This window comes from Diabrotica virgifera, chromosome 1 (genome assembly GCF_917563875.1).
Source record: "Diabrotica virgifera virgifera chromosome 1, PGI_DIABVI_V3a".
Classification (NCBI taxonomy): Eukaryota; Metazoa; Arthropoda; class Insecta; order Coleoptera; family Chrysomelidae; genus Diabrotica; species Diabrotica virgifera.
The window spans coordinates 120,582,695-120,607,657 of NC_065443.1; the positions used below are offsets into that span (position 1 = coordinate 120,582,695).

The following is a 24,963-nucleotide window of genomic DNA, read 5'->3' on the forward strand; positions in this document are numbered from 1 at the left end:
GTATTCTTGTCCAAACTCTGCTATACTGGTCACCAGCCTCTGAATATCCCCAATATTTTCAGCCAAGATTACAGAGTCATCCGCATATCTAATGTTGTTAATGGGAACTCCATTTAGCTTTATTCCAGCTGTTTCACCCTTAAGAACTTTTTTCAAGATCTCTTCCGAGTAGGCATTAAAAAGAATTGGCGACAACACGCATCACTGTCTCACTCCACGTCTGATTTCAATTTCCTTTGACAGCTGGTCGTTAACACGTACTTTTGTTCGTTGCTTATAGTATAAATTCTATATAATCCTGAGGTCATTGTAGTCCAGCTTCTTTGATTCCAGGACATGCATTAATTGTTCATGTACTTTGTCGAATGCTTTATTATAGTCATTAAAACACGCATATATATATATATATATATATATATATATATATATATATATATATATATCTTGACTGACGTCCAGGCACCTTTGTATAAGTATGTTAAGTGAAAAAAAGAGCTTCACGAGTTCCCAGGCCTTTACGAAACCCAAATTGCGTATCATTAATGTCTATGTCCAGTTTATGATATGTTCGGTTATGGATGACTTTCAGTAGCAACTTTAGCACATGGGACATAAAACTAATGGTGCGGTAGTCGCCGCATTCTCTTGCGTTTTTCTTTTTAGGGAGGCAAATAAAGATCGACGTCAACCATTCTTTGAGTAATGTGCCTGAGCTATAAATTTTGTTCAAGAGTACCACTAAAACATCAATATGCTGCTCATCTATTATTTTTAAAAGGTCGATAGGAAGCATGTCAGGTCTTGGGCTTTTCCTGTTCTTCATTGTTTTTGATTTTGATTACTAAGTAATATGATTACTTCAAAATATTAACTTTTTCGGGAGAAAACATAAAAAAAGGATAAAGGATAGAGAATGGTTAAAGGATTATAAAATCAAATCTCAATAATTAAGTTTTGTCATATGTACTTCATTAATTTATTGGTAATTTTTCATCTACCGCGGTCATTTTTTCTGATAGTTGAAATATGTCCTTGATTTATTATTAGTTATCTAAAATAACTTGGCAGGTGGCACAACAATATCCATTCTTCAGTTTTAAGGCTTTGACAGTGGATTACCTAAAAAAATATAATAATATTTAGTGTACAAGTTATTGTCATTTCACTATTTTATGTTACTACAGTAAAACCTGTTTTACCGGCCACCTGCCCAAAACGGCCACCTGTACTAACGGCCAGTTTAAAAATTCTCCAAACCAATTATGTGTAGACTACAAAAACTGGCAATACCGGCCACCTTTCAATATCGGCCAACAGTTCATTAATTTTTAGTGGCCGTTACTGACAGGTTTTACTGTAGTTTGTCAGCCAATAGATTGAGAACGACACAGAGGGCGATCGAACAAGCTATATTAGAAGTATCTGTGAGGGAACACATACGAAATGAAGAAGTGCGAAGAAGGACAAAGGTGGAAGATGTAATTGGAAGAATTGCGCAAATGAAATTGAACTGGGTAGGACACGTGGCATGGCAAAACAACGATAGGTGGACGAGAAACATTGTACATTGGAGACCTCGCGAACACAGTAGTAATAGTGGAATACCACAAAAACGATGGCTAGACGACATCAAAGCCAAAGTAGGGAGAAACTGCCACCAAATAGCACAAGACAGAGAAGAGTGGAGAGCTCATGGGGAGACGTTTGTCCATGAGTGGATGCAAACAGGCTGAAGAAGAAAAAGAAGGGGAAAAAGAAGAAGAAGTTTGTCATAAAAGTATATAATTATTTAATTGTGTGGAGCGATAAAAAAGGAAGAGAAATGCACATGCTGATAGGTTGTTGAATCTATCAAGGAGGAACTCATAATAATTACTAATACTCTGGGCTAATTAGCAAAATACAAGGAAAAGTTATTTACCATCAATTTTACTGCTGGAATCGAATCTTATTATTGTACGTATTAATAATATAGATATGCAAAGTCCGCAGATAGTGTGCTACTTTTTTTATAAACAAAATGGCGCCCGAAAATCGTGTTTTTTTCAATTTTTGCTCTATAACTCCAAAAGATTTTAACTTTAGACCAAAAACACCCAAATAAAAATTCACCGCAATTAAATTCTGCATAGAGATGTGTTTTTCCCGGTTTACTTTGACGAAAACTTTCCCCGGAAAAAGCGGGTTTTTCCAACAAAATCTTTAGTTTTCAACTAAACTTTTAGATAAGTAGTTGTTAATCAATAATTAAATAACTTGGTACCGTAAAAGCCCTTTCCGTATATATTATAATTCCAGAAGTCTATGGAAATTGACTGAACAGTTTAGCAACAATTAAAATGTAAATTATAAATTTACGGTTCCTATTATAACGACAATAATTATGATGCATAAGAATAACTATGATTTTTTCATAAAAAGGCACTATACATATCTAATGTACTTTACAGAATTCAAATTGGACTATTTAGGCGGCCTCAGAAATATTTTAAAATTATAAACAATTTTTTGGCTTAAAAACAAATAGAATATCTCGGGAAATATTAAACTAAATTAAATTGCGGAAACGGTTTGAGAAAGGCAGTGGCAGGATACTTCTTCTAAAAGCAAAAACGTTTAATTATGACGAGCGGTTCCTGAGATACAACCGGTCAAAGTTGACCGGAATTTACGGCAAAGATATAAAAAATAGGATTATAATTTTCAAACCATTACCTTTTTATTTTTGTCCTCTTTCTCCACACCAACTTTCATATCTTTAAAGTCCTCATAACATATATTATTATAATAAAAACTATCGATAATACGTGTGAAAATTGACAAAAATAGCAAAATTCCAATCAAAAATTAGGTTGGAGAAAATGTAACCGTCAAAGTTCAAAATCGGTATACGTTAACAAAATGCATTTTCTCGGCTTCCCATGGAGCAATTTCCTTCATTCTTTTTTTGTTCCCTAATAACTCGAGTAGAGCCATCGAACTAACGCATTATTAAATGTCAAACCTGCTTTTGTTTTGTTATAATAGATTAATTTATTTATAAGAACAGAAAATTACATATTTTTTCCAGTTGTAGGCTTTTTTTAGATAAACTTACTACAAGTGTACCTTTTAAAGTTAAAAACATAAATATTCTCATTTGAAAGCTGTATAATTATTTAAACAATTTTTATTTAAACAAATTAAAATATTGTGTTATAATAAATAAATTAATTTATTATAACAAAACAAAAGCAGGTTTGACATTTAATAATGCGTTAGTTCGATGGCTCTACTCGAGTTATTAGGGAACAAAAAAATAATGAAGGAAATTGCTCTATGGGAAGTCGAGAAAATGCATTTTGTTAACGTATACCGATTTTGAACTTTGAGGGTTACATTTTCTCCAACCTAATTTTTGATTGGAGTTTTGCTATTTTTGGCAATTTTCACACGTATTATCGATAGTTTTTATTATAATAATATATGTTATGAGGATTTTAGAGATATGAAAATTGGTGCGGAGAAAGAGGACAAAAATAAAAAGGTGATGGTTTGAAAATTATGATCCTATTGTTTATATCTTTGCCGTAAATTTCGGTCAACTTTGACCGGTTGTATCTCAGGAACCACTCATCATAATTAAACGTTTTTTCTTTTAAAAGAAGCATTCTACCGCTGTCTTTCGAATACCGTTTTCACAATTTAATTTAGTTTAATATTTCCCGAGATATTCTATTTGTTTATAAGCCAAAAAATTGTTTATAATTTTAAAATATCTCTGAGGCCGCCTAAATAGTCCAATTTCAATTCTGTGAAGTACATTAGACAGGTATAGTGTCTTTTTATGAAAAAATCATAGTTATTCTTATGTATCATAATTATTGTCGTTATTATAGCGACCGTAAATTTTTAATTAACATTTCAATTGTTGCTAAACTGTTCATTAAATTTCCATCGGCTTCTGGAATTATAATATATACGGAAAGGGCTTTTACATTACCAAGTTATTTAATTATTGATTAACAACTACTTATCTAAAAGTTTAGTTGAATATTAAAGATTTTGTTGGAAAAACCCTCTTTTTTCCTGGGAAAGTTTTCGTCGAAGTAAATCGGAAAAAACACGTCTCTATGCAGAATTTAATTGCGGTGAATTTTTATTTGAGTGTTTTTGGTCTAAAATTAAAATCTTTGGAGTTATAGAGCAAAAATTGAAAAAACACGATTTTCGGGCGCCATTTTGTTTATAAATAAAGTAGCACACTATCTGCGGACTTTGCATATCTATATTATTAATATATACAATCATAAGATTCGATTCCAGCAATAAAATTGCTGGTAAATAACTTTTCCCAAAAATTGCCTGTTCTCTGATAATCAGCCCAGACTGTAAACCAAAATCTATAGGTGCCGTATAACGCCACAATGAAAATAATGCAAAAACTCTACGTGTTGACCATAACTGATAAGACATTCAATTTGCTCTGGTCCGTTCCTATTGGAAAAGAAGCTTTTAAATTATATTCAATAATTTGAAAGTTATGGTTCCTAAACGGTATAGGAACTTGTAAAAAGACGTTGAAAAGGAGAAACGAAAAGAGCTATGACACAAACCGGTGGCACCCAAAATCCCTACAGCCAAAATCCCGACAGCCAAAATCCCGACAGCCAAAATCCCGACACGCCAGAATCCCGACACACCAGAATCCCGACACCCCAAAATCCCGACACATCAAAATCTCGACATGCCAAAATCCCGACATGCCACAATCCTCGCATAAGTAAAAGTCCCGACCACTATATTTTGAATATTAATTGTTTCCTTTTCAAATGCAGTATCAAATCACATATTTATAGAGTATTGAAATTGAAAAATTAATTACCTATTTACTAATATAACCACAAATGTAAGGCATGCTAAGAAAAGAAATAACAAAAGGCATATACGTAATGTACGCAAAGAGTAGGTACATAATAATCAGTTAAAGAGAAACGTCATAATCGATAAACAAGAACAGGATTTAATTTGTTGATCTGGCGGATTTTAAAATGGCTGTCGGCTTTTGTCCTGATTGACATAATTTTAAAAAAGTATAAGAGCAAATTTTTTCATTTTGTAAAAGATCTATGAATTACTGTGAAATTTTAAGATATTTTTAGCACTACAACCAATCGTTACACGGAAAATCACGGTTGTGGGTTTATTTTTACGATATTTATTAACATTTATTGAAACCTAGGGATTTTTAGTAAGTATATTTGGTCGTCTTTTGGGAAGTGTGTTTAGGTTAGGTTAGGAGGTATATATCAAATCTGTTACTCTCATAAAACCGAGGAACAAACAAACTTACCGAATGGTTCGCACGTGGGACAACAATTACCATCTTTCATCTTCAATATAGATCCAGGAGGGCAGTCTGTAGCCACTGCAACAGTGCATTGTTTACCTTTGCATGGGTTATCTTTGGGTAACAATGGGTTGCCTTAAACAAAAACATTTCTATAATAAATTAAAATTTAAAAAATAAACGTTACAATTGCCAAATTATGAAAATACATATTCTTTTAGTAACTGTAAAAATTTGTCAAAGTACATCTATGGAAAACAATAGGAACATATTATACTATAAACAGTAGGTTTTTAAAATATCCAAGTCAAAAGGCTCTTGAATGCACATAATAGATTTGACTGAATAATAATACAGAACAATAGAATAATAAAATACTTAATGATCATGGTCGAAAAATCGAGAGGATATAGAGTATAGGGGAACCATCTGTGTATCAGTCCACCATTTGGTGAGATCAAGAATATACATTAGAAATACCGATTAGAACAGACTAATAAAAATAAAATAAAATGAGGGCGAAAACATTAAATGTTTTACCAAAAAGGTATCCCTCCATTGGCAGATCCAAGGGGGGTGTCACGGGGTCATGACCCCTCCCAAGCGGAAAATAAATATCAATTTAATAATAATAATAGTCTCCCGTTTTATACCGCTCACGTGGCTTTGGGAGTACAGCAGGGTAGTCTGCTATATCTAGGGCCTACGGTATACAAGGAAGGTAACAGGGCCAGTGCTACGCTTCAACCGCCTATTATTACCCCTGGTTTTATCCAAGGTACTCATTTTTATTCAGGCTGAGTCGACCTGGGGCCTATAAACATTTTAAAAATGTCTAGTTGTTCTTGCCGGCGGTAGGATTTGAACTCCGGACCACCGGCACGCTAGCTTAGCACACTACCACTCGGCTACGCCGGCCCCTAAAATATCAATTTAATAATCCTAAAAAGAGAAAAACCGAGAGCCGTCAAACAAAAAATTTAGGCCCATCCAAAAAATAATTGGAAACCCACTTATCTTAGGGGGGGGGGTAAGACTAAGTGACGTTACATCAGAGAAAAGTAATTAAGTCATCCTCAAGATCTATGACCCCACCCCCCAAAAAAAATTTCTGGATCCGCCACTGTACCCCTCAGATGAACTAAACGACGAGTCAATGTCTTTTTTTTAATAAATGGTGACTATTAGAAAAGAAACATATGAGCAATAACAAATGAAGAAATGCACACACCCAAACTTATGTGGAATCATCTGATATTTCTTACTATTTCGTGCGAATTAAAAAAAGCAAACACACGAAGTCAAACAATATTTATTTAAAGCAATTTAATAACAAATACATAACAATTAAATAAAATCAATAAAGTATTTAACAAACAAATTGAAAGTAGTTGTTTTAAAGTCAATAGCGTATAAAATTTCAATGTAAAACGAATAATGTTTAAATGGTTTTTATTCATTTTCTTGTATTTTATGGTAGTCAGTGTTATAACCTCAGGGCCGATGCCGCAGTGCAGGAAGTTTGCTAGGATGGTGGATGGTAGATACCCACCTGGCGACCATCCAGATACTTATACCACGAATAATACAACGACGGTAGCCGCAGTGGCCTCCCACTACCATCTACCCACCCGGTGGTCCGCCAGGAGTCTATCCACCAATATCAATCGTGTTTGATAATCCATCCGGGTAGCCTCGCTAGTGCTGTGTATAAAAGAAGGGCAATTTGGGAGCTAGCAGACCCACTTTGCGACGAAACATGGCTTAAGACCGCGTCCCACCATCAAATAATTTGATCAAACTGGTTTGAGCAAACTGAAAGTGACAGTTAGTGACGTCACATCCTGAGTGTTCATTGTGGATAATAATGAAAAATTTTAATTTTAAATAAAGTACAAACAAGTTAGACAACTCAATACAAAAAATTTGATCAAACTAGACTGATAGTGAGAGCACAGATTTTTAGAATTTCAAAAAAACTGCAATTGTGACGTCACTTTGACGTACTTCCTCAAGTACGTCAAGTTTGCTCAAACTGTTTGATCAAATTATTTGATGGTGAGACGCGGCCTTTAAAATATCTGTTTTATTTATTCTTTGCAGTTGCATTAAAAAAAAATCCAATATTCAAGTCAGGTCAATCTAAAAAAACAATTTTTGCCTTTAAGTCGATTTTTCTCCACTTTCTGAAAAGTTTAGTGAGTGAGTTTTACCTCTAATATGAACGATAAGCTAAAAAACAAACCAAATGTAACGTAACAAATGAAACAAACGATTCCTCAGCAGTCAGTTGGATACTGACTTCTGACTTCATTTCACTCTTTCACTGCGTCCAGGATGCAGCGACCCTCCACCATCCACCTTTAAAATCCACCCTCCAAGCCACCATCTAGCATCCTGCAGTGCGGCATCGGCTCTAGGGTTCTGCAAGCTTCAGTTTGAGTCGGCACGCTCCTAATCAAATTATCAATATTTTGTTGTGGTAGGTTGCTCCATCCTTTAAGAGCAGCTTATACTAGCCGTGCGGTGTTTTGTAAATTATCCCGATGAGCTCTAATTTTTCTTTTAAGCATATCCCACAAATACTCTATAGGATTAAGCTCAAGTGAACAAGCAGGCCACTCTAAACAAGGGATACCTTCTGCTTCAATGATGTCTGTAGTCACTCTAATGGTATGAAGAGGTCCATTATCATGCAATAAAATTAAATTTTCTCCTATTGTACCTCTCCAGAGCCTGACTACAGGTTATCAACATACCTGTGAGCAGTTAAAGTTGATTGGATGAAAATTAAATGAGTTTATTTACGGATCATAATTCTTCTCCAGAACATTACACTTCCGCTTGTATATTTGTGAACAGATCTGGCAGTTTTCGTTCTTGCTTCTTGACCAATTTTGATGGGTCATCTGATTTTACACAAATCCTGACTTTTTTTGAAGATAGCACATTTTGGCAATTTCCAATGTTCCAGTTTCAGTGGTGAAGACACCAATTTAAGCGATCAATCTTGTGCTGCCTGGATAACTCGGGAACCCATAACTGTCTCCTGCGGTATACTTTTTGGTACAAACTTTTCTTATCGTTTCAACTGAAACAGTTACACCTGTAGCTTCCAAAAGCTGCTTTTGGAGCTGCAGATGAGAAATGGTTGGGTGTCTTCCAGCGATTAGACAATTAAACGATCTTGGAGAGCCGTTGTTACTTTTGGCGACTTTCACTTGCTTTATTTTTGAGCTTTCCTAGTTCTTGTTACCTAGCATAAGAAATTAGAAATTAGAAAAATTTTATAATATTTAATATTACAACTGATCCTTAAAGGCAAAATAGATTTGAAAGGCCGTAGAGGTGTAGGAAGAAAACAAGTTTCTTAGTTAAAAAATATTTGTGAGTGGACTCAGAATGCAGGACAATTATTCCATATTGCAGAAAATCGAGAAGTCTTCGCAATGGTGATTGCCAACGTCGGGAAATTTTTATATGGCACGTGAAGAAGAAGGTATATAGCTTAATGAGAAGCTCAAACTCATTTAATACGTTGAAGATCTTCCACAGAACACCCATTAAAAAAGATAGAACTACTAAATGTATTCAAATGGGTAAAACATTACTAAAAATATTCAATATTTTAAAGCATAGGTTTTGGACAGAACGCCTTGTATTACGCCTAGCTCTACAGCTATATCCCTCTGAGAAAACTACTTTCTCCACAAGACCAATAATCTTTCCTTGTTGTAAGTTCTGTAGCCCGACATCAGGAATATTTTCGTTTTTGGACGCAAAAGTTATTTTATTTATTTTCGTTTAATTTGCAACTCAAGAAAATAACCTATACCGTACCGAGCTGTACTATCTGATTGTCTTATATATTTGTTTATTTTCAATAAAAACCTTTATTCTTCGCAACAATAACAAGTTTCTTCAAAATAAATAAATATTACTTTGAAATACATGGTGATTCCATATAAGTTTGGGTGTGTGTATATGAAAACATGAAAACCTAAACACACCTATCAGCAGAAAAAACAAATACTAGTTGCAGATATATCTGAAAATTATATAAGAAATGTGCTAAAAAATAATGAAAAGTAATCGAGCAGCTTGTCCCTGGAGGCATACCTGGTGAACTGCTAAAATTCGCTCTTTGGCCTTAATTCTTCTTCTTAAAGTTCCCTCTCCTATCGGAGGTTGGATATCATAATGGCTATGGTCACTTTGTTGGCTGCTGCTCTGAATAGTTGTAATGAACTACAGTTAAACCATTCTCTAAGGTTCCTCAGCCAGGAGATGCGTCTTCTTCCTATGCCTCTTCTTCCTTGGATCCTTCCTTGCATAATAATTCTCAGCAACTCATATTTTTCTCCTCTGGTAATGTGACCCAAATATTCCAGTTTTCTAGTTTTTATACTTTTCATAATTTCTAACTCCTTATTTAAACGTCGTAGCACTTCAACATTGGTAATCCTTTGAACCCCCTGAATTTTCAATATTCTTCTGTAACACCACATTTCGAACGCTTCTATTCTTCTTATGTGTTGTCTCTTCAATGTCCAAGCTTCCATTCCGTATAGCAATATAGAAAATATGTAGCATCTTAGAGCCCTCAATCTGAGAGGCAACTGAAGGTCTTTGTTTGTAAGCAGTGTCTTCATTTTTATAAATGCTTGCCTTGCAGTTTCAATTCGGACTTTAATTTCTTTGCTTTGGTCATTTTTGTCATCAACCCAGGTTCCCAGATATTTGTATGTCTTAACTTTTTCTATTTGGGTTTGCTCTATCATTAACCTTTCATTTCCATGTTCTGTTTTTGAGACAATCATAAATTTAGTTTTTTTCTTGTTTATTTTTAGTCCGTATCGAATGCAATAATCGTTAATTCTATTTAGCAATTCTTGTAGTGATTCCAGGGTGTCTGCCATTATAACGGTGTCATCAGCGAATCTTATGTTATTTACTATTGTTCCGTTTATAGAGATTCCATCACTTAGCTCCGCTATCGCTTCCTGAAATATGGCTTCACTGTACAGGTTAAACAGTAGCGGCGACAGAACACAACCCTGTCTTACTCCTCTCTTTATATCAATATTCTCGGACTCCTGTTCTTCTATCTTTATATTGGCCTTTTGAATCCAATACAGATTAATGATAATTCGTAAATCTCGTCTGTCTATATCTCTGTTTTTCAATAATTCTATTAGTTTTTCATGTCGGACCCTGTCGAACGCTTTTTCGAAGTCGATGAAACAGGAGTAAATATCCAGGTTCATATCTAAGCATCTTTGAGAGAGGACATTAAACGCAAACAATGCCTCTCTTGTTCCAAGTCCTTTGCGGAACCCAAATTGGGTATCATCCATATCATATTCTAGCTTTCTGTATAATCTTCCATGAATCACCTTTAGAAATATTTTGAGGGTATGGCTTATTAGTGATATTGTCCTGTAGTCCGAACAATCTTTGGCGTATATTGTTTTTGGTATTGTTACAAAGGTGGACACCAACCATTTCTGAGGGATTTTTCCGGTTTTATATACTTCATTAAACAGATCCAGTAGTACCGGTAGAGTTTCATCGTCTAGACATTTCAGTAATTCCGCAGGTATTTCGTCTGGACCTACAGTTTTTCCGTTTTTTGCGTTTCGTATTGCTTGTTCGATTTCCTCCATTATAATCTCTGATCCCGTTTCTCTGTCGATTTCTTCCGGTTCTTGTCTATTATCCTCAAACAGATCTGTTATGTATGTCTTCCACTTTTTTAATTTCTCTTTGACTTCTATAATAATTTTTCCATTTATATCTTTAAGAAGGCCATCTCTCTTTTTTCGCTGTGTATTTGTGATTTCCTTAATTTTCTTGTGCATGTTAAAGCTATCATACTTTTTAGAATATTCTTCTATTTCACTACATTGATTTGCCAGCCAGGTGGATTTGGCCTCTTTTATTTTCTTTCTTATTAATCTCTGGATTTCCTTGTATTTTGCCTTACTCCTGCCTTTATGTTTCCTTCTTTCCTCCATTAGCTCTAGGATTTCTGAAGTCATCCATCTCTGTTTTTTTATTATTTTTGTGGATAATATCTTCTTTCCTGCCTCTACTAACGTTTCTTGTATTACGTTCCATTTGTCATTTACATCTGTTGTCTTTATCACTTCTTGTTTGATTTTCTTTAAGTTATCATTTATTTCTGCTTTTAGCCTCTGACGTACAGGTTCTTCTTTTATATTTGAGACATCAAATCGTTGTATATTTGTTTGTTTTTGGATCTTTTTCAGTTTTATCTTCATTACGCCTACTAATGGATTATGATCTGAATTTATGTCAGCTCCGGGGTATGTTCTCACAGACTTTATAGTGTTTTTATATCTGGATTTGATTAAAATGTAATCTATCTGGTTTCTTACAATGTGATCTTCCGAATCCGCCGGTGATATCCAGGTATAAAGTCTTCTTTTAGGTAATTTAAATAAGGTATTCATTACTACCATCTCCTCGCTTTGGCAGAATTCGACAAGTCTGTCTTGGCCTTAATATAAGAATGAATTAAAACAAATATAAAAATGATATAAAAAAAGAAATAAACATTAAAAAACAACTTTTTGCAAAAAAATATAAAGGTACAGATCACTTGGAATGGTTAAGTGCTATGCTCGGTCTGTACTTTTGTAAGGTGCAGAAGTGTGGATGCTAAAAGTATCGACCATGAACTGAATTGAAGCATTGGAAATGTGGATTCATAGACGGATGCTGAAGATACCTTGGACAGCAAGAAAAACTCATGCAGAAGTACTGAGAAGGACTAATAGATATAGAAAACTGCTAAAGACTGTTAATCACCGTAAAATATCTTATCTGGGACATATGTGTAACGGGAAACCGATATAAAAATTTTATAATATCTAATATTACAACTGATCCTTAAAAACAAAATAGATTTGAAAGGCCGTAGATGTGTAGGAAGAAAACAAGTTTCTTAGTTAAAAAAACATTCGTGAGTGGGTTCAGAATGCAGGACAATTATTCCATATTGCAGAAAATCGAGAAGTCTTCGCAATGGTGATTGCCAACGTCGGATAATTTTGATATGGCACGTGAAGAAGAAGGTATATAGCTTAATGAGAAGCTCAAACGCATTTAATACGTTGAAGATCTTCCACAGAATACCCATGAAAAGGAAAAGATAGAACTACTAAATGTATACAAAGGGGTAAAACATTACTAAAAATATTCAATATTTTAAATATAGAAAACAGTATTGCCGACAGCTTAACACGATTCATGCCATAATTAACAACCTAAGGAAACCATTGGCTCTTATGCCCAAATTTTTAAAAATTTAATCAATACTCCTTTATAGGTTCCTAAATTGGCTTAGGGGACAAAATCGCTACCGCACATGCGATTTTGTTTACAAAAGAAAATTGAAATTTCACGCAGGTGTCTCTAGCAAACCACAGTTTCTATATATTTTACTCTCCTCGATGTCATGTTTTGATACTCTCAAATGTACCGCACGGTTTCACACCCTAACTGCCTTATTAATAAAAATTGCTTAGTCCGACGTTAGTCTCGGACTAGTTAGTCCGAGATTAAGCTAGTACTAACTTCATTTTAAGATTGTCATTAACAAACACCGACTGAGCTCGGACTAACTAAACCTTCCTTAAGGCTGTATGACACTATACATTTTCTTGTATCATTTCTAATATCGTTTCTGATATGTCAAAAAAATGCATAGTGTCATACACAGATACAAGAAACGATATCAGAAACGATACAAGAATTTGAGTCAGACACAGATTCTTGTACAAGAACTGCGCCAATTTCTGCGCAAAGAGCAAAAACGTAAAACCTGTTGGTAAAACATCTAAAATGTCATAATAATTATTACTTATTAAGTAATTATTACTTAACTTACTCATAATGGCGGCTGAAATGAAAATGGGATCATGTATTGATGAATTTATTTGTGTTTTTGTAGGTATTATTTATAAATCTTTTATTGATACTTAATATACCGTTTGGAATGGACTACTGTGTTCTACTAATAACCATATATTTAGCTCCTAGTAAAGTTCAAACTATAAATTTAGGTTTCATGGTGCATAATTTTTTAATAGACGAAAATACAGTAGTTCCTAATTGGATCAAACTGAAGATAATTCTAATACAAATATTTTAGCACAAATATCAAAACAAAATAAAAACACAAATAATCAACCTCAAACAGTCAACGTAAAATTCTGGTTAACATTAAAATGTTAATTAAAAGTTTATAAATTTTATAAAATCAGCTGTAGCTGTAGATGCAGTACTACCATAACGTGACACAGGGTGACAAACACAAACAAAATTTCGACCAATCACGTGCCGAATTTCATACAATTTTCGATACAAGAACTTGCATAGTGTCGTACAGGGCACAAATGTACGTACAAGAAATGATACAAGAAAATGTATACAAGAAACGATATCAGAAACGATATTAGAAATGATACAAGAAAATGCATAGTGTCATACAGCCATTAGTCCTAGTTACGACAAATTTATGTTGGCAATCCTTGAGAAAAAAAAAAAGAAAAGTGGAGAGAATTTTGCGAAAAAGAAGAAAAGTGTAGAGGATTTAACCGCTCTTTCTTATAAACCGAACAGCTGTTCGGTTTCGGTGCCGTTTCTGCATAAATTTTAGGTAATTTTTGTTGGACTTTGTTCTGAGAAGGTGCTACTTGGTGTTTTATATTTTATATTATTGTATTATTGTTTTATATATCATATTAACTGCTGTATCTTTTGAAAATCGGTATTTGACTTTAAATTTACCTTTTAACTCCTCTAAACTAAAGATTTTTTCCTAATTTTGTATATTTTAATGTGACTCCCAAGAGGAATATCGTTCCGCTGATTTCTATCCTCATTTAATTCGTCTGATTAATAAAATAATCTCTCTTTATTATCAATAATAAAATAATAATGTTATTACATATATATAAAAGCAAGCAAAAGCAAATACCTAATGTATTTAGCAAGTGTGTAAGGTTATGAATACAAAACGTCAAGTTAGTCTCGGTTTAAACCTGCTATTACCTGGGTTTAAATTTTAGTCCGAGACTAGAGAGGGTTTAGCTTAGTCCATCGTTAGTCACTGTTTATTAATAGGGGTACTGACTTAGTCCGGGAGAGACTTAGAGAGATTCTTAGAGATCCTTAGAGAGATTGCTATTGAAATACTTGGGAAAACGTCAGGAAAAAAGTTTGAGGATAAAGAGACTTGGTGGTGGTCAAACGAAGTTCAAAGAAAAATAAAGAGAAGAGAAAATTATATAAAAAGTGGCAAGAAACCAGATCCGACACAGATCTTCAAAACTATATGGTGGCGAAAAAGGAAGCGAAAGTAGCAGTAGCAAAAGCCAAAGCAGAAGCGTATTCAAACCTATACGATCAACTTGATACCAGGGAAGGCGAAACGAAGATATATAAAATAGCCAAACAGAGAGCAAAGAAAGCAAAAGATTTTAATCAGATTAGATGTATCCGAGATGAAATTAATAAAATACTAGTTCACGAAAGGGATGTCAAAAAAAATGGAGAAAGTACTTTGACAGCTTATTAAATGAAGAATTTGACAGACAGCCTGTAGAGTCAACGGAGAGAGTAGCAGCAATGGTCACCAAAATAACAAACGAGGAAGTGGCTCAAGCGCTTCAAAAAATAAAGAAAGCAAAAAGCTGTAGGACCAGATGATATTCCTGGGGAAATAGGGAGAGCATTGGGAGAGACAGGAACAAGGTGGCTAGCAGGTCTATTTAATAGAATTATGGAAGGTGGACAAATGCCAGACGAATGGAGAAGCAGTGTACTGGTACCTGTTTACAAAAACAAGGGAGATATACAACAATGTACAAACTACAGGGCTATAAAACTGCTTAGCCACACCATGAAAATATGGGAAAGAGTAATTGATAGACGGATACGTGAAGAGACCCAAATATCCGAGAATCAATTTGGCTTTATGCAGGGCAGATTAACAAACAGATGCAATTTTTATTATAAAGCAGTTGATGGAAAAATACAGGAGTAAAGAAACAAACGCTCATATGGTATTCATTGATCTTGAGAAAGCATATGATAGAGTTCTTCGAGAGACTCTGTGGTGGGCACTCAATAAGAAAGGAGTCCCTGGTGAATATGTAAAGCTTGTGAGGGATATGTATGAGGTAGTAACGACTAGTGTTAGGACAGGTGTGGGAGAGACTAATAAATTTCATGTGAAAGTAGGATTGCACCAAGGCTCTGTGCTTAGTCCGTATTTATTCTCATTAGATTTGGACCAGATAACAGCGAAAGTACAGGGTAACATTCCATGGTGCTTAATGTATGCTGATGATGTCGTGTTAGTAGGAAATAGTGAAAGAGACTTAGAACAAAAACTGGAACAGTGGAGGCAAGCTCTGGAGGAAAAATGTTTAAAACTTAGTAGGACAAAAACAGAGTATTTGTAATGTTCATTTAAAGATGGAGTTGCTACTAATAAAATGGTATCTTTGGATGGCGAACTGATTGTAAAAAGCAATAGTTTTAAGTACCTGGGATCGGTATTACAGAGTAATGGAGAAATAGATGGAGATGTATGCAGTAGAATTAGGGCTGGATGGATGAAGTGGAAAAAAGCTAGTGGTGTATTGTGTGACAGAAAAATTCCAATGAAGCTGAACAACGAATGCATGTGGTGGAAATGAGAATGCTTAGATGGATGAGTGGAGTGACAAAGAAGGATAAAATTAGAAATGAGTATATTAGGGGAAGTCTAGGTGTGGCACCAATTGATGCCAAAATGAGAGAGCATAGGTTAAGATGGTTTGGTCATGTTCAACGTCGAGACGTTAATCACCCAATACGAAGAATAGCTGAAGTGCAGATTCCAGGAAGGAGTAGGAGAGGAAGACCAAAGAAGACCTGGGGGGAGACGATAAGGCAGGACATGTTGGTAAAGGGGATTGCCATTGATATGATCCAAGATAGAATTGTGTGGAGAAATGCAATTAGAGAAGCCGACCCCGCATAGGGATAAGGCAAAGAGAATGATGATTGACTTAGTCCGGGGACTAAAGTTAGTCGGGCGTTAGTCCGTGTTTATTAATAAGAGTGTAAGAAATTTGAACGTGCAATGGCTTGAAACGTTCGGTGAAGGGCGATGAAGGGAGAAAGGTTCTCGAGCCCCTATAGGAATGTCATCGTGCATTTCAACCATCGCACGTTCAAAATTGCGTGAAACCGCGCTTAGGGGCTAAGGGTTAAAATCGTGACTCGTTCTATTGAAATGTAACGGTCTGTACGTTTATGTCGGAATTGCAATATATGGTAAGAAAAGTAATGAGAGTTGAAACAAAAGCAGCGCAGCTTCCACACTATACAGCAAAGGAACAATATTTAATGAATAAAATTCTTACCGAATCCTTCACAACTGGGGCAACAATCACCGTCCTTCAGTTTAAGATTAGCTCCAAGTCCACATTGTACAGGTTCGCACTTTACTCCATCACATTTTGGATTTCCTAAAATATAAAAAAAAAATTAAAATAGGGAGTAAGTAGACCTTTCACACGATACTTTCATAATAAACATACCAGAAACTATATTTAAAAACGGCCACCAATGCATAGCATTTATAACGATCAAGAAAGAATTACAAAAGTTAATGAAAAACATAATATCAGAAGGCAAAAAATTGGGATTTAAAATAAATGAAAAAAAGACAAAGTACATGATAATGGGAGAGAATCAAAAAGAAAAGAAAATAACATCATAGTACAAATAGATGGAGAAAAAACATACTCGTTCAAAAGAGCCAAAGAAATTAATTACCTGCAAGCGAAAATTGATGATGAAACTGGTCATAAGGAAGAAAAAGGCTTCTTCTTCTTAAGGTGCCGAGACTGCTTGTCGATCGTTGGCTCTCATGTTGCCCAGCATATTAACAATCATTGTCCTATTTATAGCCGCACGAAATAGTTCAGTGCTAGTTTTCCCAAACCATTGGCGTAGGTTTTTAAGCCAAGAAGTTGTACGGCGGCCCACACTTCTTTTTCCCATTAATTTACCTTGCATGACAAGGTGAAGTATGTCATATTTTTTTATTATTATAAGAAAAAGGCAAGAATTCCTAAATTCAAGGATGGCTAAAGGAAATTAAAAGTATGGAGCATTACGCACATTAATAAAATCCAAATACGTATTAAGAAAAACAAAAATAAGAATTTATAAGACTATTATCAGACCTACAGTAACCTACGCATGCGAAACTTGGGTGTTGAAAAAGTCAGAAAGATACCTATTAGAAAGATGAGAGAGAAAAATGCAAAGAGTAATATATGAAGGTGTAAAAATAGAAGGTCAATGGAAACGAAGAAACAATAAAGGATTGGAAGAACTATACAAAGAGCCAACGATCACGACGACGATCAAAGCTACCGCACATGCGATTTTGTTTACAAAAGAAAATTGAATTTTCACGCTGATGTCTCTAGCAAACCACAGTTTTTATATATTTTACTCTCCTCAATGTCACGTTTTGATACTCTCAAATGTACCTATAGTACGTTTTTTAATGGTAAAATATTGCAAAACCTCTAAATTTTAAAGAGCCGCTTGGATTGACATGAAGTTTGGCATACACGTAGCTAACAAGTCAAAGAAAAAAAGTGATATTGTGCCAATATGTGCTTTTACCCCGGGGGTGATTTTCACCCCCTGCTGTGGGTGAAAACATATTCGTCCATAGTAAGTCCGGAAATGGATAAACTGACTAACTTTAAGTAACTTTTGTCCTATAGAGTTTTTCACAAAGTCAATACTTTTTGAGTTATATTCCAGTGAATATGTTCATTTTTTCAACAAAATAACCACGCTTTTAGACGGTTTTTCGCAATTAACTCAATTAGTAAGTATTTTGTCGAAAAAACATTCTTAACAAAAATATAGCCTGTAAAAAATTTAACAAAAAATGGTGTATAAATCACGTCTCTATACCTATCTAGTAGAAGCAGAGTTATAGCTAATTAAAAATAGGTTCATATTCGTCAAATTCCAAATGAAATAATTTAACGTGAAATAACCAAAAATGAAGCACATTTCGGGGAAAACTTATTAAAACTTATTTAAAATGTTTAAAAAAAGCTTCATTTTTGTTTTATAAAAAAAATTTCTAGCATCAAAAGTAAACAAGTTACGCTCAAATAAAGTTATTCCCTTCTTTTTGGTAAAAAAATCGGGAAAACCATCCCCTAATTAGTATCTCAAATGAACTTAATCGTTAAAACTTCACAAGTTTCTTGACTCGTGTATGTATTGTTTATATGATCTGTAAGTTTCATCTGTTCAAAGTCCTTATTTTTTTAAAGGGTTGTAGTTAAAAGAGGAAGAACGAGTTACTGATCACTAGGGGGCGGATTTTATGCTAAATGCATATTGCATGCATATTTCGCATATTTGAGAACTTTACTAAATTTTGCATATTTTTAAAGAAACATGCATATTTTGTGCCTATTTAAAAATATTTAAGTCCAAAAAAAATTTTAAATTTTTTAATTCAACACAAAATATTTCCGCGCACAGGCTGTCGTATGTATATATGAAGGGCTTAATGTGAAACAATGACAAGCCACACATGATTTCAAAACAAGTTAGTGTTATTCTTGGTTAAAGTAATAGTATAACAAGCCACTAACAAATAATTATCTCAGCCCTTCGTTAATAGATGGCCCGATAAATCTATGGTCACACTATTGCATAGGTCTAGTTTGTCTCTAGTATCTACTCGACATAATGACAAGCCACATCAAAATGGCGAACATGGGCGGAAGCAATTCGGATAATTATTGAGTTCTGATGATTCTAACAAGAAAAATAGTAAAGTTGACTTGACAATCGATGACAGTGACCGTAACCCTGACTATGTACAATCTAGAAGTGACTCAAGTAATGAAAATACAGCGATATGTAATTTTTTCCTAAATGTGGCTTGTCACATTATTACCATTCAAGATTAATGTAGTGGCTTATGACGTGGCTTGTTATATTATTGTATTTGGTTGTAGCATAATGAACAAGGTCCGTCAATAAAAATGACAAAACCAAACACACCCGTCAAAAATTCCAACAAGTTGATGGAGACAAAGAAATAAACACTATTTAACACGTATAGGGTTGAAACCACCACGAACTCAGTCAATAATAGAAAATTCTGAATCTACATATATCTAAAATTTGTGTATTTATTATTAATGGAATAATGTGACATGTCACATTTTTTTTTAAATAAATGCTGTTTTTTCTCGAGTTTCAAGCAATTTTATTAATATTGTTGTCAACTATGATCTCATAGGGCATGATGCATCGAAATATCTAAACTAAAACAATAAAAGTTGTTACTGGATTTTTTAATATTATTTTTAACATTCAAAGTCAAATATCTCACTTTTACATTTTTGAGGCTTGTCATTGTTTCACATTAAGGGTCGATTTCTCATACCTGCGTTAATCTATGGTTCAGTTGAACCGGGTTCACGGGTGATCTCCGGTTCTGTTTGGAATGCATTTCTCATTGCGCGTTCATGTCAGTGCTCGTTCTACAGCTTTCGAGAAATGCCAATAGATGGCAAAAGGTAAAAAACTGTCGCCATTTTGAACTACCTTTTTTATGCTGTTTTTGAATAAAGTTAAACTTAAGTATTTATAGTCAAATAGTCATTTTAGTAATTATAAATAAATATTATAAAAACACAAATAATGTTATCGTTTATCGTTAGGCTTAATATAATAAAATAGGATATGTTTATATTATGACAGCGTTTCGTGTTAATACAACGCATGCGTAGTCCATGAAATCATCTGAAGTGAGTTTTGAAATCTTTGAACGGCCGAATTCCACCGTTCAAGCATCGTTCAAGTTTAAACTGCCATCGGTTGAACGGGAATTGAGAAAGACGATTTTGACTTTAAACTGACGTTTACTAGAAGTTCAGGTTAAACTGGAGTTGAACTCGATATGAGAAATTGGCCCTAAGCCCTTCATAATTAATTCGAGAACTACCTGAAGAGAGACGGCTCATTCACTGCCTTTCATTTTTTCTTAGAAAATACCCGATCTTTACACAAAGTACTTACTATTGTAGGTTGTAGTGATCCGAATTTTATTTACTTTTATTATATTAGGTAGGTACCTATAATTCTGGTAATTCTTTTAAATCCTCTATTGTTAAGAGAATTTACACCTTTAACCATAGTTTTACGATTTTCTAACGGAAATTAACAAGTTATTTTAAATACGCCCCAATTACTTCTATTGATGTTGAAAGGAGTTTTTCAAGTTATAACAATATTTTATCTGCTCAAAGAATATGTTTCCTCGTAAAGAATTTGGAAAAACACATTGCAGTGAATTATAATCGAAGATAATTTATAGTGATATTGTTGTTTTATTTTAAATAGGTAACTATTGGTAGCAGTTTTTGTAAAAACTGTGAATAAATTGCATATATAAAAAAATGATTTTATTTGAAAGATAATAAATAAGATTGCCACCCCCCCTATAAAAGAACCCCCTAGAATAGAATAGAACAGAAAATTTGTGGTTTCTCGAAATGCGCATTTTTTGAATTTTTGTGCATATGTTGCGCATATTTCGTAATTTTTTAGCGCATATATATGCGCATATTTCATCAAAATTGATCGCATATAAATCCGCTCCCTACTGATCACGAATGTATGCAAATTTAGAAACAACAAATCTTAATCAATTTTTGTCTAACAGAAAAACAAAAAAATACGTGATATTTAGAAAAGCAATGCTGAATTTTTTTGTTTTTCGAGATTTTTGGTATCTCTAACAATTTTTAAGTTATTTTGAAAAAAAGCATATTTTTCAAAATTCAAATTTTTAAAATTTTTATTTTGAAACCAAATTTTTTCAAAAATAAGCACTTTGAATCGATGAAACTTACAGATCATATAAACACAACATAAGTAAAATAATTTGTGGTGCGGTAACGATTAATTTCATTTAAGTTGCTAATTAGGGGGTGGTATTCCCGATTTTTTTTTTGCCAAAACAAAAGGGACCAGCTTTGTTTTGAACGTAACTTGCTCAAATTAATTGCTAGAAACTATTTATAAAAACAGAAATAAAGCTCTTTATAAACACTTTAAAAAAGTTATAATGGATTTTCCCCAAAAAGTGCTTAGTTTTTTAGATATTTCACTTCGAATTATTCTATTTGAAATTTGGTAATTATTAATCTATGTTTCATTGGCTATAACTCTGGTTCCACGAGATCCAGAGACCTAACGCTTACACCTTTTTTTTTACTTTCTTACAGGCTATATTTTTTCTAAGAAAGTTTTTTTCGACAAAATACTTACTTTTTGAGTTATTTGCGAAAAACTGTCTAAAAATGTAGTTGTTTTGTTGAAAAATGAACATATTCACTCGCAAATAACTCGAAAAGTATTGACTTGGTGAAAAAGCTCTATAGAACAAAAGTTACTTAAAATTAGTCAGTTTATCCATTTCCGGACTTATTTTGGACATATATTTTTTCACCCCCAAGAGGGGGTGAAAGTCAACCCCAGGGCAAAAGCACACATCGCCACAATACCACTTTTTTTCTTTGACATGTAAGCTATGCGTATGCCAAATTTCATGTCAATCCAAGCGGTTCTTTCAAATTTAGAGCAAAAACCGTGAAAGAATGTACTACTAGCGTGGTTTCACACACTAAGAATGTTGAACGTGCGATAACTTGAAATATTCGGTAAAGAGCGGTGAAGGGAGAAAGGTTCTGGAGCCCCTATCGGAATGTCATCGTGCATTTCAACCACCGCACGTTCAAAATTGTTAGTGTGTGAAACCGCGCTTAGGGGCTAAGGGTTAAAATCGTGACTCGTTCTATTGAAATGTGACGGTCTATATGTTTATGTCGGAATTGCAATATGTATATGGAAAGAAACATAATGAGAGCTGAGACAAAAGCAGCGCAGCTTCCACACGATACAGCAAAGGAACAATATTTAATGAATATTATTCTTACCGAATCCTTCGCAACTGGGGCAACAATCACCTTCCTTCAATTTAAGGTTTGCTCCAAATCCACATTTTACAGGTTCGCACTTTACTCCATCACATTTTGGATTTCCTAAAATATAAAACAAAATTAAAATAAGGAGTAGGTAGATCTTTTGTACGATACTTTCAGAATAAACATACCAGAAACTATATTTAAAAGCAGCCATCAATGCATAGCATTTGCAACGAGCAACAAAGAACTACAAAAGTTAACGAAAAACATAATAACAGAAGCCAAAAAATTGTGACTTAAAATAAATGAAGAAAAGACACAGTATATGATAATGGGAGAATAAAAAATAGAAAATAACATCATAGTACAAGTAGATGGAGAAAAAACATACTCGTTCAAAAGAGCCAAAGAAATAAATTACCTGGGAGCGAAAATAGATGATGAAAATGGTCACAAGGAAGAAAAGGGCAAGAATAGCTAAATACAAGGATAGCTAAAGGAAATTAAAAGTATGGAGCAATACGCACACAAATAAAATCCAAGTACGTATTAAGAAAAACGAAAATAAAAATTTATAAGAGTGTTATAAATTAATCAGACCTACAGTAACCTACGCATGCGAAACTTGGGTGTTGGAAAAGTCAGAAAGATACCTGTTAGAACGATGGGGGAGAAAAATGCAAACAGTAATATATGGAGGTGTAAAAATAGAAGGTCAATGGAAAAGAAGAACCAATAAAGAATTGGACGAACTATATAAAGACCCAACGATCACGACGACGATCAAAGCACAAATAATATGATATTTGATGCACATCGAGAGAAATTGGAAGTAGAAGAATGCCAAAAATGGTACTCTAACGAAGACCAATACAAAAGAGAAGCAAGCATACGCAGGTCAAGAAAAAGGTAGAAGGACAGTGCTTTGGACAGAAGATGGAGGGAGGTGTGTATAAGAAAACTGAAGTGTAGTTAAATAAAATGTAAAGGACTAAAATAAAATGTAATCAGAAATGTAAACATTTTAGCCCTAGGCTACAATCCCTAGCCCTACAAGGCCTGTTGAGCTTAATAAATAAATACGAGATAGATATTTCACGGTTATATGCAAGTTAAATTCAGATACAAACTACCTCACATCTTTGTAGCATGCGACTTGGAATGATATGTAATTAAGGTTATAAGTTTGAATAATCCTGATAAGTATATTAAATGTTATAATAATTTTATAAAATACAAAAAGAACTACTATTATTACCTAAACTTTCCACAGAGCAGTAAAGTACTAAGGCACAAAGTAAGAGAAACTTCATTGTGAATTTGTATGTTACAAAAAAGAACTGATGATACAAAAGTTGAAACTGGGTCGAGGGAAAAAGTCGTTGCCTGCTTTTATATCTGGTGAATAGAAAGGTAATTAAACTAATAAACGCTGATAGCAAGTAATTACAAATTAACGACAATATTACAATATCAACTAGAAAATCATGAATATCAGAGGAATATTTTATTTTCACCTATGTTAAATACTGGAAAAATTTATAGGTCAATCAATTAAATGTGGGAAGACGAGAAATTACCTGGCTTAAGAATTTGAGGGAATGGTTTAAATTCGATAGTGCAGGACTATTTAGAGCGGCAGTCAAGAGACTCCGCATAACGATGATGATTTCTAGCCTTTGAATGAAGAAGGAACTTGAAGATCTTTTTATCGTCTACAACTTTTCCACTAAACTTTTTTTCCATTGATCTAGTGGTTTTCCGGAAATCAAGATAAATCACTTTTTATCCTTCAATTCACCCCTATAAAGAAACTCCTTAATACTGTACACTTTAAACGTCTATATCGATATCACCAAAAAGTCCTCGATGTATGTTCCTTTTCCATAACATGTTCCATTTTCCATACCATACTCAGCTTCGCCTCGGGCCTGATGTCTCCATTCTTTTTCTGTATATCACACTGTTTTCTAGGGTGGTCGAGATGCAAGAAACCTCATCCTTATACGTTTTTCTTTCCATACTTGTCCCATTTACCAGCTCCTGCGTTCTCTCCCTGGTTCAGATCGCCATATGGTGGTACTCCACCCTCAGGAACGTCCTATGTTAGTTGGGGTAGTTACCCCCTATGATAGGGGTTGATGAAATATACACTATTTGCTGAATACTTATTTATTTACCAACTCTAAATACCACAGTAACTAGTTGGTGCGATTGAGGTCTAACTGTCTAATAATGTATCTGAATCACGAATACGAATTGATAAAGGAATGAAATAGAATGATCCACGATGCTTTGGCTGTATGTATAAATAAACTTGTTTATTTATTTATTTATTTATTTATTTACGGGTTTCCCCAATTTCAAAAAGAATATACATATATAAACAATAAGTAGAAGTATAGTCGGTTCGCTAAACTCAGACGCAACTGGCTAGATATTTTAGTCGATAAATTTTTTGTTTTTTGCCAATTTTGCAAAAATTGGCAAAATTACTAACTATTTAGTGATTATTAACTATTTAGTAATTATTTTTTGCCAATTTTACTAAAATTGGGAAAATTA

The 24,963-nt window shown here is 33.9% G+C and overlaps 1 protein-coding gene across 5 annotated transcripts in view; it reads right to left on the reverse strand.

Annotated features, from left to right (window-relative positions):
- Positions 1 to 947: 947 nt before the first annotated feature.
- The window catches only part of LOC126880071 (uncharacterized protein DDB_G0274171-like), a 58,919-nt gene continuing 34,903 nt past the window's right edge, over positions 948 to 24,963 (reverse strand). For 3 of the 5 annotated variants that reach the window (XM_050643732.1, XM_050643746.1, XM_050643737.1), the window contains exons 5-8: positions 22,411 to 22,515; positions 16,774 to 16,878; positions 5,333 to 5,464; positions 948 to 1,119 (exon numbers count right to left, since the gene is read on the reverse strand). In XM_050643732.1, coding sequence (XP_050499689.1) covers positions 1,097 to 1,119; positions 5,333 to 5,464; positions 16,774 to 16,878; positions 22,411 to 22,515 — 365 coding nt within the window. In that variant the 3' untranslated portion in view covers positions 948 to 1,096. The remainder of the gene's footprint in view (positions 1,120 to 5,332; positions 5,465 to 16,773; positions 16,879 to 22,410; positions 22,516 to 24,963) is intronic. The other 2 variants (XM_050643749.1, XM_050643755.1) reach the window with 2 other exon arrangements.